We start from the raw sequence: 16,667 nt of genomic DNA, 5'->3' as shown, positions 1-16,667 counted from the left end.
CAGGCTTCCCTTTGTCCACTGTTTATCGTGTTTTGAAAAATATTGCAAATGGATATGGACAATGAGCACCAGGGAGGCGCAGGTAGGCCCAGAAAATTGACTGGCGGTGACAGGAGGCGCTTGGTATTCTTGTTTCTGAAAACAAAGGAAGGAGTTTAGAAAACTTAAGGCTGGATATGATTGATAGAGGAACTGTGGCTGTCTGAAAGGAGACAATTTGAACTGATCTGCATGCAATGGGTTGGCAGAAAAGTCGAGGAATTCCATCACCGATCATGAAATCTGAACAAAAGGAGCGAAGGTTGAACTGGTGCTTACAGCATAGAAATTTTAACTGGGACAATGTGATATTCTCAGATGAAAGTTCTGTGTGGCTGTTTCCTGATACACTGAAATTCTGGACCAAACAAACTGAAAAACCTTTGTATCAGCGCCCAAAGTACAGTCCGAAATTTAACGTGTGGGGTGGCATATATGTGTTAGGGGCAACGCCCCTCTGTGTATTTGAAGGGAATATGAACAGTGAGCGGTACACAGACATTCTTGAGGGACATTTACTTCCATCTGCTCACGTGTTCTATGGAAATTTTGGATTTTCCAGCAGGACAACGACCCAAAACATCGTTCAAAGCATTCACAGGCCTGGTTTCGGACCCAAAATATGACATTATTATATTGGCAAAGCTATAGCCCTGACCTAAATCCAATAGAAAATGTTTGGGGACTTATGAAGGAAAGTGTCAATAAGAAAAATCTGACAAATATTGCTGAAATGAAAGAAGAGGTGGTCCGATATTGGGACAGCGTGGACCACGACTTTGTAACTTCTTTGATCAGTAGTATGCCCCGCCACATTGAAGCCTGCATTGCTGCCCATGGTGACTTGACAAAATACTAACTGTTCACCTGTCTTTGAATCTGGAGTTATGTTCTGTTAATATTCACTTTTAAAATGTGAGTAATGAGTGGGAAAAAAATACAATCTTAAATTCTCAATTATTTCTGGTTGTACTGTATAACCACCCGCAGTGGTACGGTACACAAGTGAAAAATCATGGATATATACATTCTTTAAAACCTATACTGGATAATCGTGATTGATTTTTAAGCTTATTCGTGTTTCAAGTTTTGATATAACTCTCTAGAGTATAGAAATTGAGACCGTTATATTGTGTTATGAAGTTACAACCCCAGATCAATACAGTTTGAAACGAACGCTGGGCTAAGTTCACTGTATGCATGATTGTGTAATCTCAGGGGCTCGTTTTATTTTGGAATTTGTGGTTATATATCCTAAAACTAATTAATGGTGACGAAATAGGTATTTGTGAAATCTTTCAAAGCCGTTTGAAGTGCTGACTGAGCGTGCCTTTTGATGTTATGTGAACAATCCATTCTTGACAAAATTGTCATTTATGGCTGAAGCATGAATATTGAACCACCATTCATACCTCATTCCCTCCATCACGAACATTGCTGGTTTGCTCTTAATGTTCATCATACACAGTTACATGCCGCGAAGAGAAGACCCAAACCAATCCTATTATACTTTGGCAAGATATTGCTTCCGACTTCTTGCCGACGCATGTTAAACTGTAACTATTCTACGTGTATGTTTTATCGTAAACTATCCCTGGAAATATCGGCGCCTGCCTGTAAATGCTCACATTAACGACACGTTTGGGAGTAATGGCACCTCAAACTGGTTATAATACCTCACAAAGGTACCCCTGCACTGATACCGATCACGATTACTCAGAATCTGCTGGTTTGATTAGAAGTTGTTTATGCAGCGTAAAGTGTCTTTAGGGTATGCAGAACTTTTATTGTACGTTTTAGGTGGAGTTAAACGAGTAAAAGGGATTCTCTTGCCAGTTCTGTAACTCCTTCTAAAACCACCACAACAACACACAATTACAGCCACTGATGAACTGCTGATTTAATGCATTACACGATACAGTCACAATTGTACAATCGCTTTTAGCTTGTCGCTTCTATATACGTGTACTGGTCATGACGAAAGGACAACCATCCATCGCCACGGAGGAATCAGATTAGCCACGGTATCATGAATTCATTCTATCATAATTTATTATAATCATATTTGATAATCGAGTCCATATGAAAGATCGCCGTCCCAATTAGCTCCAGTATGACTAAACGATTAAACGATCGAACTTTAGAGAATTCAAAGATGTTTATGCGCATATATGATATTTTATTGCAGTTGGTGCCTAAATATACCTGTTCATGTGTAACATGATCACATTATACATACTGCTGATCGCATGTTGCTGCACTTATCTAAACCGACGCAGCCATATATACGACTCAATTCCCTGGATTTACAGAGTGAGTGAGTGTTTTAACGTCACTCTGAACAGTATTTCTATATCACGGTGTGACAGCTTCATATGGGAGGACAGCCCGAAGTAATGCAATGACCAGAAAATCCAGTAAAATATATTTGAGTTATGGTTGCTGTGTAGAAATTCCGATCGTCGTGATTATAGAAAAATGTTCCGTTTCACCACATTCATGGGAGGCAGTATCAACGTCTCGGACCAAACATGTCTTTAGTAGTTGACTCTGAATAGATAAATGCTACTGTGCTGATGATGAATTTCGTGTACTTCAGTTTACCACCAGGGTGAGTGAGTGAGTTTGGTTTTTGTGCCGCTTTTAGCAATATTCCAGCAATATCACGGTGGGGGACACCAGAAATGGGCTTCATACATTTAACCCATGTGGGGAATCGAGCCCGGGTCTTCGGCGTGAAGCTAAGAGCGAACGCTTTAACCACTAGGCTACCCCACCGCCCCTCACCACCAGAAATTTGCACCCAGTTCAACTAAATATTCAACGTCAGTGCAAAAGAATAACCACTCCTAACGGAGATACATCCTAACCTTCCCCGCCATATCAATAGTTGTTACTGCCGTTAGATCTCTCAGTCTTTTTGCGTATCTGCTAGACTTGACGAAAATCAAAATCCGTGTTCCGTTTCCATGTCAGAGATTCTACTTTTAGTAACGTGAGTATCAGATGATGATATAACGGCGTCTACTGTTACGTTCAACAGGGAATACATCAACGTTATCTTCACCGTAATCATCGCCGTCTGGTGTATAACTCGTAACTACCGATTTCTTCAGGAAACGCTTTTTGGAGTTTGAAATGTCTTCATAAGACGAATGTTTTCGACTGGAATAATTTATCACTCCCAACAATCTGTGTATGCTTTATCTGAGGTACCGAACTTAATTAATCATGCTGTCATGGCATGCCCTCCGTTTTTAGTGCAGTGAATGTTTTACGGAGTGCACTAATGTTTTAGTGCAGTGAAGGCTGTTTTATATAGACATGTTGGTTAAGTTTTAAAAGGCCCCTGACTTGAAAGAGGAACATATCGTTGATAACCTTTAAAACCCGGCAGGAGTAAATGGAAGGTGTCGCAGAGATAAGGCTGAAAATGAACAGCTGTTTATAATAGCATGTAGACCCTCTGAAGCAGTCCGCTCATGCTAATCTGTGATAGATCAACCAGACCATCAGCGGAAGTAGAACTCATCAGTCAGCAGTTCAAACTCAAAGAAGGTGACGTGGAGCTCTTCAGTCAATAGATCAAACTCCTACAATGAAGTTGCAGAGAAACTATTCAGTCAATAGATCAAATTCCTACAATGATGTTAAAGAGGAACTTCTACAATGGAGAGTGTTGTTATTGTAAGGCTAATTATTAAAAGTGATTTTCGTTGTGTATCTATAAAATATCTGACACATACATTTCCCATGGTGGCATCTAGAACTTGTTGCACTGACTGTCTGATCTGTGGAATGTTTCAAGTATAACAGCGTATAGCTTTGTTTGGAGAGAGTATCTTAGAGTAGAGTGGCCAGCCATGGCACTGGAGAGTGTCGGTCGGACAGCGAGCTATTACCAAAATTCCAGCAAAATCTAACTGGACACACCTGAAATTGACCTCACGTATTGTACCCATAACACTTTCACGCATTGTGCGTGAATTAAGTTTATGACGACTATATTCGCCTCTGAATGATAAGTTGACATTTGTGCGTGAAGCGTATTGCAGCGCTGAGAGGTTGTGTACATGTAGGCTGCGGGCAACAACGCAATGACCGAGCAGACAACAATTCCGTAATGTTGTTCACGATTTCTTTTATCTATAAGCGGCAAATTCACCTTTAACATATTTTGCTGTTTAAACCATATTGCATGACCTCCCTCACTGACCAGTGGTGTTTGTTATTGCAGACCCCGCGGACGGCCCTACCCCCTGTGTGGTGGCCTGGGACGACTTACTGTGCTGGGATGAGACACCCCCGGGAACTATGGCCCAACAGCACTGCCCGGATTATGTCAATGGTTTCAACAAAAATGGTAAGGGATGTGAAATATGTATTTCCTTTTTGCGGCTAGTACTGTACTGTTATAGTAGTATATTGGTGTAACAGATACAGGCGAGGTGAAATGGGGTTTAACGTCGTACTTGAGAATATTTAGTTGATATGACGACATGCATGCATGTGTATGTGTGGCTGCTTGTACTAGCCCAGATTTAAGCTGGTATTATAGTGCTGGCTCACTGAGATACCATGCCGCAGTTAAGCATGAATACCTCACTCAGACACATTACACTGACTCCGAGCCGACCAGTCCCTGTTGTACCCATTAATGCCGAGCGCCAGACAGGGAACAACAAGTACCATATTTTAACGTCTTTTGGTATGACGCGGCCGGGGATCGAACCCGCAACCTTCCGCTCACCGGGCGGACACTCTAACCACTACACCACGGAGGCGGCCATAACCGATACAAGGATGTGAAAATACGCTCCCTTAGTTTATTTCGCTTTGAAGATATGAACGTGAAAAACATCAACTTCAGAGAATAATCAGTTTCGATTATCTGCACGAAAATGTTGCTGTAGGATAAACAAACGCTTGGAATGTACAACATCTACGACTGGCACGTTATACCGGGCGCAGACTGTTAACTGAGACGATACATGATAACTGGTTGTTTGCAATTGTTCGGAATAATGCCAGCATAATAGTGCACTCAGAAGTCAATATGAATACACACCACAGAGTACCTCGCTCTAGCCGACCAGTCCTTGTTTTATCCCCAAGTGCAAAACGCCACGTCTTGGGATGAGGCGGTCGGGGATCGAACCCCAAGGATCCCCTCTAAGATCAGCCGCTGTGTCCACTCCACCATGAAGGCGGCTTATAAACCAAGAATTATATCCAGATCGGGTTAAATGTGGAAATGAACCTGCACCCAACGAACTGACAGGACTACGGGACGTAACTCAGCGACGTGGCCTAACGTTTGAGGTTACGTATTTAATGTTCTGATATTCAATTGGATCAAAGGCTTCATGTAAACTGATGACGTGTATTTACTAATAAATGAAGATGAAAGTGCTGCGCCGAAGGAAATAAATGAAAAACGGCTTACGAATAGACTTAATTCATTTCTGTGACACGTAGCGTGATGGTTAGACTCAGATTTGCCAATCTACATCTTATGCTATTCACGATAAGTGGAAGGAACTACCAGCGGGGACCTCCCCTTACTACTTCCCTCGGTAGGCCAACAAAAAACATCAATCCTGTAATCTGATAAACTATAGATTAATAGTATCAATGACCTTTAGATCTTTTGGATCTTCGATTATGAGGCGTCATCTAGCCAATTTGTTTTCCTGTACATGTATGAAAAACTAAACTTTCAGTTGGCTAATTTGAAATAACGACTCAAAGTCGACACTAATTATGAAAGAAGGCCATTACTGTTACATGGATGAATGAATCACTCGAAGCCTGTTCAGTTTTAGTTCGTAGCCTGTTACTGTTAGAACAGTAACAGAACTAATTATGTATGCCAGCTACAAGCGTTATTTTGGATATTAGTCGTTAATGACTAAGTTTGTAAAAGAAACTTTCAATGTGCTATAGCTTCATGTGTTCAGTATAATGATGATGGCACCGAGGATCTAACGGAAACAGAATTTTTCTGCCTTCAAACAAAGTGAATGACCTTGAATGCACCTTGGTAGAACTTTATAGCGCATATCGAATAGCATCTCTTTTTGGGATATGTTAATCATCACATAATATAAAACCATGACACATACAACATAAAACTGTACAACATGAAACATAAACCAAAACAGTTAAAAAATTAAACCATAAAACATAAAACATCCTGTGAACATGAAAAAGGTATTTGCCTTGCTTGAAAGTACGTGACGTTCTTAAAAACAATATCCGCATGTGAATTGTGTTTATTGTGTCGATAAACCCACACGCTTATGTCTATTTTCATTTGACGTGCAACAAGGAACGTTAACAATGAAATACCCAAACACGGGCTTTGCCGCTATCTGAGCGAAGGACGAGGTGCTTGGTTTCACTTCATCCTTATACTGTTATCCCTGCCTTCATCAGTCAACAAAGCCCAGCACGGTTGTCGGCAACACCACAGTCCAGGAGATGTCCCGGGAGGCTGTAATTAATGAAGTGGACAGACGCTGGGCAGCACTGTGGTCTGTAGTCTGTCTCACAGTCCCTGAACCAAGTTAAAGCCCTAAATGAAGCAAGTCTAGATTTCCCCAGGTCCGAATCTCGCAACTCACAGGGGCTCCTTTTCAATTTAAATGGGTTTATTTGTTACTATCAAAATTATACATATTCAGGAATCAGGGACTAAGCCTTAGTCTATGTGGGCTGTGGAGGACACAAGTAACCCATTGATGTATGAGATCTCAGATGTTCAGCTCTGTGGCGAAACAAAGGACCATGTGTAAATTAGTAGAACATTATAATGGCGAAGCAAGGATTCGAACCCACGATTATAGGCTTCGTTATTTGTACCGTTATCGGTCAATGCATATCAATATCAGAATTATGTATCTAAGTTTTCAGAATCCCAGGTTCAGTTTTCTCCGAACCCTATGTTGCCTCATACAGGCTTGCTTCCTTCCTCAGTAATTCCATGTGTTTACCCTGGCTCTGTATTAACAGTGCAAATCTGTCACTTAACGAATATGAAGCAAAGCACGTGTTAACACATGTGCCGTTTTAAGTGGATGTACGTTTACATACTTCTTTGAAAAACAAGGAGAAAGTGAAGAATGAAACCTGCCACTACTCTGAGCGTGTTAACGTGAATCTATTACACAGTGGTAGTGGTGCAATGAAGGATCGTCAACAACCGCTTCCATCCATCTGTTGAGTCATAAATCTCCTCTTCCTGCAGTGTAAACTGATATATTAATGTACTCAACAGTTCGACAAGAGGATGCTGCAAGGAAAAAACCGTCCATATGAACGGCATCGAATATGTACAATGTAGGGTGGTCAATGTACGATAGATGGGAAGATGTTTCTTCCGGAACAATGACCTGTAGAATGCCCGCGACAGTAGAAGGAGTCATACCCTGATGAGTATTCTAGGTATTCCCACTGGTTTTGCAGAATACACAGGCTTCCCTCCTACATTAAGCTGCCACTGAAGTGCAATGAAGTTACAGGGAACGTTAAATCTCTATTTCCAGTTCATTAGAGTTACATCATTAAGCACTGGTAGGTTCTTTAAATTATATCTTTCCTCATAAAAGGGGTATATTTGAGTATATCGGCATTTGTTTGCGTAAGAACCATGTACCCCAGGCCGTGACAATGTCAAAACACCAACTGCTTTGACCGTACAGACAACACGGCAACAACCCAGTACTAGGACTCATTATCGTTGTGGTAAATGTCAGTGCTCCATCTAGTGACCTTTTACAAGAGGTGGGGAGAATGTTTTTCCAAAGGGGTTCTTTGGCTGCAAACGGTGGAATTGATTAGAGCTCCAAGCCGATGCATTTCCTCAGAAGCTGTTTCACTTTTTCATTTTGTCTGCAAATCCATCACTGTTTTTGTAGGCATATTTTAGTTCGATGTTTTATGTTTCAAGAATTCGAATATTCTAATGACGACATTGTAACATTGGTTATTATCATTTCGAAGTGCTGTGAAGAGTGCCATTCCCTCAGAATGATTATGACCTGTGTAGCCTTTTGATCTGCTATCTTGTGATCGCCATTGATCTCTGTCATTGCCAAAGAGACAACGGCATCCAACACTCGTTGTTCGTGTCAAACAGAACTGAAGCCCTATCTCACAAAGTGATAAATGTCTTCGACCTTTTCACGTCTACCATAAAAACACTATCACTTTATACTTTAGAGGAAACAACTTTGAACTGTTAGTTCCTGAAAAGTTAGAAATCGATGTTTCTATGATTTCAGTTTGATAAAATATATATTGAACTTGGAATCGTAGTGTGTGAAGCTAGTGTGTCCCTCAATTGTCCATTGGTGTTTGATAGAAAAGGACATTACTATAAATTGTTTTCCAGTGTACTCGTTAAGACGAAGAGTACGAAGGTCGCACATGAGTGCCCTTGGTGACGACTGTATCCAGTCATATACTGAATGGGCAACGTCAAGGCCCATGTGGAACTCATTCAATGCTTACAGAAATCTATCAAACCACACGCACACACACACACACACACACACACACACACACACACACACACACACACACCTTGTCTCACACTCACTCACTCTTTCATACGGTTAGCGATTGAAAGCCAGCGGTATGTATCCACCATATATCATGAATTTTGTCTTCCCGTCATAAAATATTCCCTTTTAAATATATGCCTAAATATTGATATATAGGTTCCTGCAATACTCTCCTTGCTCTATATGGGATGGGTTAGTTCTACATTGGGGACGACAGGTCTGGGACCATGCATGTTTATGAAAATTTACTGGACAACCAAATGGTCATATGCTGCTGGTCCCAGCATTGCTATATCTGCCGGAAGATATGAAGATGGAGGATGCTAATAGTTTCTATTCCAACTTCTGCTTATTCTGGTCAATATATTTATGCACGAGGGAGTCTGAAATTCGTATGATTGAAACGATCGGTGAATAGGTTGAATCAGCTAATGACATGTCACGACATGTACGTGTTGTCATTAGACAGATTTGACGCCAGTTCAGTCTCGCCACATTCCTGGCCTGGGCTAATACATCTCCCCAGTTGTTAGCTCAGAACGGAGGGAATATGCAAACACAGAGCATTGCTAATTTCTCCATCTTGTTCGAATACACAGCACGTGCCTGTAATACATAAGTTTGACTGATTCACATTTTCAAATATCACTGTTAATCAATATACATGTAATCATAAGCTTACATCAAATCTAAAAAAAGCAAAACTTCAAACATAATTCCCTCAGCAGCCAATCTCGATCGTCCTCTTTTCGTTGAAGACAGGTATAGAAATCTTGCACTCCAATGTGCGCACCTACATGTAGGCCTGTTCCAACACTTTTTACACTGTTTTCTTTTAAAGTACATACGATATGTAAAGGATCGGACTTCACTTAATTGAAGAACTTGAACGTGTTCGCTCAAAAGACCAAAGGCACATACTGTGTCCATCTCTTCATCCACAGAGAATATTTGGTATAAAAAGTATTTTTGTTTCTCAAAGCAAACATCCTTGCTCTCTTCTGTTTTTACGAACCACGGAGAAAACATTGGGCTATATAGAGCACACACATAAATAGGGTAACATCAACTTCATTACACCGAATAAATAAACGAAAATTGGAATAAGAGCCCTTGTGAAGGTGTTTTGTTGAAAGTGGAAACCATCTCCACCTCTTAGAGTTCTGGCACCACGAACAACCGTTTTTCTTTGTTTCTGAAGTAGCCATTGAGTAAATCATATAAACCACAGCAGGTGTGTGATATAAGAAAATAGATCAGTTGGGAGTTGACGTCAGTGTTGGGATTGATTGATAAACAAAACACTGAGTATATTTCCATCTGTATAAAGAACATTCCTAAACTTGTCATTGTGTCAGAAATACAGGAAACCAAGATCATCACCCAAACATAAGATCTCGTAGAAAAATATTTGTCTTGCCTTGGCATTGAATTATTCGGAGAAAACAAACAAATGGAAAGCTAATCGACACCAAATGTTACTGAAGGTTGAACCCAAAGTGACATATATAGATAAATACACGAGTCCCATGTAGATGCTATTATCCTCCTATTCACATTACTTAGATGGTGAGTAACGGGATCCGGTGGTCAGGCTAGCTATTCTCGAAACGTTCGTAGCCCTACGAACGTCTTAAGCCCATTCTTAACACACTGGCTACCATCAAAGTTAAGAATTCTTAGGGCTACGAACGCTTAGTCTCAGAATAAATATAAGACCGCCTCCGTGGTGTAGTGGTTAGAGCGTCCGCCCGGAGAGCGGAAGGTCGCGGGTTCGATCCCCGGTCGCGTCATACCAAAAGACGTTAAAATATGGCACTTGGTGTCTGTCTGGCGCTCGGCATTAATGGGTACAACAGGGACTGGTCGGCTCGGAGTCAGTATAATGTGTCTGAGTGGGGTATTCATGCTTCACTGCGGCATGGTATCTCAGTGGGCTAGCACTATAAAACCAGCTTAAGTCTGGGCTAGTACAAGCAGCCGCACCTACACATACCCACGCATGCACGTCGTCATATCGGCGAAATATTCTCAAGTACGACGTAAAACCCAATTTCACCTCACCTCACCTCACCTCACCTCCTCACCTCCCCTCACCTCACCTCACCTCACCTCAGAATAAATATAATTTCGATTCTAACAAATATACCCATGAATACACAATGCCAGTGATCAAATGTAGCATATGTTATATTTAGGATTACACCTTCTTAGTAAAGTAAAGAGGGTGTGGGTTCGAATCCCGGATGGGGTTCAACCCAACAAAAGTAGTAGGATCTGTACTTTGCTAAGAAAGTGTAATCCCTAATATAACGTATGTGACAAATAAACCCATTTAATTTGAAAAAGAACCCTAGGGAGACTTGCTTCATTTAGGGCTATAGCATTGCAGGGAGGACTAGGCAGTGGGGAAAGAATATGGTTCAGGGACTGTGAGACAGACTAATCACAATACTCGACTATTTACAGACCGCTGCCATATAGCTGGAATATTGCTGAGTGCGGCTTTAAACAACAACCCAACCAACCGTCTTTTCAGTTCTGGATCAAAAGCGACATGGACCCCATGTCAGTGCGACTCGTTCGGCGTTCCTCGTGTCTATATATTCTGACACCAGCAGATATTGGTAGATCAGTCTGACACGTTTGTCTCATCACTGACACGTTCGTCACGATAAACACAGTGACATGTGCCATAAAGTAAATGTGTTGTGTGAAAACTTACACATTATATCAGTCAGGAGATGTAGTGTTGTGCTGTATTGTCGTGTTAATGGTTCCCTATTGAACAATGTGGTCTGCAGGTGCTTACAAGAGACATTTCGTTCTGATACAGTTGTGCCGCATTCAGGTGGTCGACCACGGCGACGTTGTCATCACAAACTGTAACTGTAATTAATCATGTCGGAACCTTAAGAAATCTAAATAAGATGGATGACGTTTCAAGAAAAACTTGGTAAAGCTACGAATCAAGAGAGTCACTGTTGTGTTATATATTTTTTAAGAAAATTAAATATTATTTTACGGAAGTTGCAATGCGTGTTCGCTTTGACAAGTATACACTCTCGGCAGGCTATTGATGTAGATATATGTGTAATTTTGTCACAGTAGATCTATAGTCATGATTTAAATCACTGGATTGTCTGTCCCATACTCGATTATTTACAGACGGCCGTCACATAGTTATGAGTGAGTGAGTGAGGTGGATTTTACGCCGCTTTTAGCAATATTCCAGTAATATCATGGCGGGGGACACCAAAAATGGGCTTCACACATTGGCCCCATGTTGGGATGTGAACCCGGGTCTTCAGCGTGACGAGCCGACGCTTTAACCATTAGGCTACCCCACCGCCCCACATAGTTATGAAATGTCAGCTGAATGTGGCATTCAACAACAAACAAATACAACGTCATACAATTGTAACAACTGCGACACAAACAAGGGCAGCAAATATACATGTAGGCATGAGCACATTATATAGGCTACTTTCTTATTATTTCAGAGTTTGCGAGACGGTACTGTGATGCGAACGGGTCTTGGTGGATCAACCCCGCCAACAACTATTCCTGGACCAACTTCAGTGCCTGCGAGAAGCCCCCCATTGACCTCCGATATCATGCCGTACGTGTGTACGTTTCCCAACAAACATTGAGTTACCTGCCCCTTGATCTTACCGACACAAAGCTGACAACCATTAGGCTGCTGGAGCACATTGCTGTCAGGAATAGGTGAACACGTTGATGCAGCGTATTGTCTTTCTGACAATATCTGATGCAGTCATCGCAGCTCTCAATCCTTGCACTGGCGACACCTGGTGGTGATGCAATTACCCCTTCACGCTATATAACCGCCAAACGATGCACCTGAAGCTTTACAAATATGCACACATACCTACCACGTTAACAACAATGAAATACCCACATAAAAGACTCTGTCTTTAATGTAACACTTCCTCCACTGTAAACATGTCTGTATGATTCCCTTATTTCAGGACATAGCCAACAAGCTGCGACTGTTGTACACAGTGGGATATAGTGTGTCTCTGTCTGCTCTCGTCGTCGCCGTCATCATCATGCTATGCTGCAGGTCGGTCCCTTCAAATTTACATCCCTTTTAAAGAATCATCTAAGAAAGCATAACTCACTTTTGTACCATTCTGTCTGTGCAACTCAAAGCGTTATCATTTAACAGTATGTGAATATACTGTTCAGAAATATCAACATATCACCCTTTACCTTTCCCTTGCAATATCAAACTATGATATTATTTCCATATCAAAATGTATTTGCACATCGGCAATGTTCTACTTGTATTACAGACAGTAATACCTCTGGATGTAGGCTCTACTTAATATATATTTGTTGTTTTTTCAGGCGATTAAAAAGTAAAAGCAACATTCTTCACATCAACCTCTTCATTGCCTTCATCCTGAGGGCATCCGTCTCCTTCCTCAAGGATCTGTTGTTTAAAGGAGTTGGTCTGGACATGGATGTCAGACTCAAGTCAGACGGGACGTACGAGTTCCTGGAAGGCTCAGTAAGTACTTGCCCTTCCAGCATCCCTACCGATTCTGTGTTACTGGGGAATTGATGGATGTTGTTTGTTTGCATGTTGTTAAATTCCACACTCAGCAGTATTCGATCTGTATGGAGACGGTCTGTAAATAATCGATTCTGGAAACAAACACAACCCGATGTCTGACGTCCCCACGATGATACGATGACATGAGCCTGACCACCTGATCCCGTTAGTCGTCACTACTACTGGGTTGTTGAAGACCAATAATTCTAACCTGGATATAACCATGCTTATAGTTTGAAAATTACTGAGAGCGACGTTAAACAACAATCAGTCAGAAAAACAAATCTGATTCTCATGGGGTTCCAAGGCTCAACAACATGGCGACTTTCAGAGGAATGTCCTGAATATTTTTTAATTGATACTTAACTATCTGATATATAATAATTATGTTTTTAGAATAATGAAATTGATAATCTGGTTTCTCGTTCCTCGTTATGTTCAACGTTCCTTCAATACACCCTTGTTACTGTTTCTAAATTAGACGCAAATCCGTTAGTTTTCGGTTACCAAAAATGCGGAACTCCATTGTTTCTCTCCCACAGCACTGGCAGTGTAAGCTGTTGTTCTGTCTCTTCAACTACACCATCACCGCCAGTATCATATGGATCTTCATAGAAGGCCTGTATCTCCACATGCTCATATACAGGACGTTGTCTACAGAGCGGAACGGCGTGTCGTACTATATAGTGCTGGGCTGGGGTACGTTACACTTCCACTGTATATCATGTGTGCGTCATGTTCCCTGCACAGTGGTAGGCCCGCTTGAATTACTGGCCTGTTAGTTTATTCTGTAGTTCAATCTTGGAAACTTGTCATCGTCTGTTCGAAACGCGGTTTCCCTATTTATGTTTTTTACCTGAGCTCCTGACTTACCTGTAGACAGGCGGTGGCCGATTTCTCGTTGGCTACGATTGGTTTTCATGATGTGGAAAGATAATGGCAGTCCCAATGCAGTGTTTTGGGGGAAATTAAAATTGCTCTCGCAGCGAATAATGTAACCAGATGAATTTGTTGCAATTGCTATCGGGCCAAAAGAAGAATACTATTGACGTGAAAACATGACTCAACCTTGCAATTTTGCACTATCGCATAACAATGTTGATAGGTACTGGAAATAGTATCTAAGGGCCTGCACCAAATGTATGGGCCATCACCTATTTACAGAGCTTACCGTGGGAACAAAAATAGGGAACCACTTACCTGCCTCTAGTTTTGTCAACACCAAAATCATACTGACTGAGTTTGGTTTTACGCCGCTTTCAGCAATATTCCAGCAACATCACGGCGGGGGGACACCAGAAATGGGCTTCACATATTGTACCCTGTCCCATGTGGGGATTCGAACCCGGGTCTTCGGCGTGACGAGCCAACGCTTTAACCATTAGGCTACCCCACCGCCCCCCAAAATCATACAAATGGGTTTTACCAAGATAAGATCTAAATCAGTTCGGGCTTCCCTCCACTTCAAGACACTCTAACTGCACTGTCTAAAGATGCATTAAACTGAGCTCAACTCACTTACTCATTGTGACGCATTAGACATTAATTACAGGCTTACTACTAACTCGCTTAAATCAGTGACGATGAATAGTACGACAATAAGGAGAAAGTGCGATGTTTCAGTACGGTCATATTAGACAGACCTTCTCTTGCGTAAATACGTACGTATGCAGTAGATTTGTTTGTCTGATCCCTAGAAATATCACATCACACATGCCAGATCCCATATCTCACTTGCAGCACAAAGGGATTAACGGTCTGTGTCTCATTTCAGTTTTACCTCTGGTGTTCTTAATACCCTGGATTGTCGTCAAAGCATTGCTAGAAAATACATTGTAAGTATTAACGGACGTATTCCAAGTCTGGGACTACACTTAACAAATGTTACAAAATTAACACTAAGTCAGATAATGCGTATATATACAGATGACACTTTGATACCGGATAGAGACTTGTGTCTGGTGACCATTCTATCTTGGAAATACTGTTCTTCCAACACACATTGTTGTATTTGTTTAAAGTGTATATCGATTTCATTGGAACAGTTAAATGGATATGCAGGTGTCTATAAGTACGTTCTAACCGTGAAGTTCCTGGTTAGAATTGATCTTCAGTAACCCATGCTTGTTGTAAGAGGCGACTAACGGGATCGGGTGGTCAGGCTCGCTAACTTTGTTGACACATGTCATCGGTTCCCAATTGCATAGATCGATGCTCATGCTGTCGATCACTGGATTGTCTGGTCCAGACTGGATTATTTACAGACCGCCGCCATATAGCTGGAATATTGCTGAGCGCGGCGTAAAACTGAATTCACTCACTCACCAACATCCCATCTTCATACCGGTGGCTGTGAAGATATCAAGTAGATATCAGATACACCAAGGAACCGGCAACACGCAAATGATCAAACCAGGAATCATATCAGCCCTTTGATTTGTCACCTCCAACGACAAATTATGCACACATTCATTGATTTCGAAGGGGAACTAGGTGATGAAAATATATGGATTTAATTATCATTCAATAACAACTACGTTACAATGTTGTTTGAAAGTTATCGTGTAGTACTGTTTCATTATAATGTGCTGTCTGTGTAGAGGTATTTAATCAGCAGTATCTACCACATGTCTCTGTGAGATGTAAGGCTGTGTTCTGGACATGATGACGTTATGTGTATCCTGATCCAGGCTTGTTCTACTTCTCCAGCTGCTGGAACATACAGGCACGGCCAGAGTTTCTGTGGATACTGAAGGGTCCAGGAATAGCGGTGGTGTTAGTAAGTTGAAACAGTTCTATGGTTCATAATTTGCAGGTCATCTATGTAATCATGACACATGTTTATATGTTTACATGTATTTATGTTTCTGTCGTTTCTGATGAAATAGTATGGTTAGGACCCACCGTTTCTTTACTACTGCTTTCGTACAAGTGACATGGCAGATTGAACAACGTATAAGAGTACACTGTCATGTACCACAAACAATTTTAAGGATCACGCGGTATTTTTCATATGGCTATTGTTCACTAGACATGCTTCTAGATTCTTTCATATTGACGCGCGTGCGTGCGTGCGTGCGTGAGTGAACGAGAACAGAAAGTGTGTGTCGAGACGTGAAACGCCCAAGATGACCAATCTAGGGGACATAACTCTGAAACAACTTGGTCACTCTGTTCTGTCATTTTGCTCCTTTTGTCTAGTCTTTTTTATTAAGAAACACTTTTTTCTGCGCTTATAAATATCGAAATATTGGCTCTTCTACACAGCAATCGCTGTTCAAAATTATCAAACTCGATCAATTGCTTGCCTGGTACTCCTGTGGGATATTGTGTGATAGTGAGTGAGTGGGTGAGTTTAGTTTTACGCCGCTTTAAGAAATATTGCAACAGTATCAAGAAATGGGCTACACACATTGTACCCGTGTGAGGAATCGAACCCGGGCCTTTGGCTGTCGTCACATATTTTCAATAACCCATCC

General features: G+C 41.4%; 1 protein-coding gene across 2 annotated transcripts in view; it reads left to right on the top strand.

Annotated features, from left to right (window-relative positions):
• Positions 1-16,667, top strand: part of LOC124288014 (parathyroid hormone/parathyroid hormone-related peptide receptor-like) — a 91,698-nt gene that overhangs the window by 70,020 nt on the left and 5,011 nt on the right. For both annotated transcript variants that reach the window (XM_046724532.1, XM_046724533.1), the window contains exons 3-9: positions 4,277-4,402; positions 12,110-12,228; positions 12,599-12,693; positions 12,981-13,143; positions 13,731-13,887; positions 14,963-15,023; positions 15,898-15,967. In XM_046724532.1, coding sequence (XP_046580488.1) covers positions 4,277-4,402; positions 12,110-12,228; positions 12,599-12,693; positions 12,981-13,143; positions 13,731-13,887; positions 14,963-15,023; positions 15,898-15,967 — 791 coding nt within the window. The remainder of the gene's footprint in view (positions 1-4,276; positions 4,403-12,109; positions 12,229-12,598; positions 12,694-12,980; positions 13,144-13,730; positions 13,888-14,962; positions 15,024-15,897; positions 15,968-16,667) is intronic.

This window comes from Haliotis rubra, unplaced genomic scaffold (genome assembly GCF_003918875.1).
Source record: "Haliotis rubra isolate DU_JTF1 unplaced genomic scaffold, ASM391887v1 Scf41, whole genome shotgun sequence".
Classification (NCBI taxonomy): Eukaryota; Metazoa; Mollusca; class Gastropoda; order Lepetellida; family Haliotidae; genus Haliotis; species Haliotis rubra.
The sequence above is the reverse complement of the archived record's forward strand: the minus strand, read 5'-3'. Positions and strand labels throughout refer to the sequence as shown.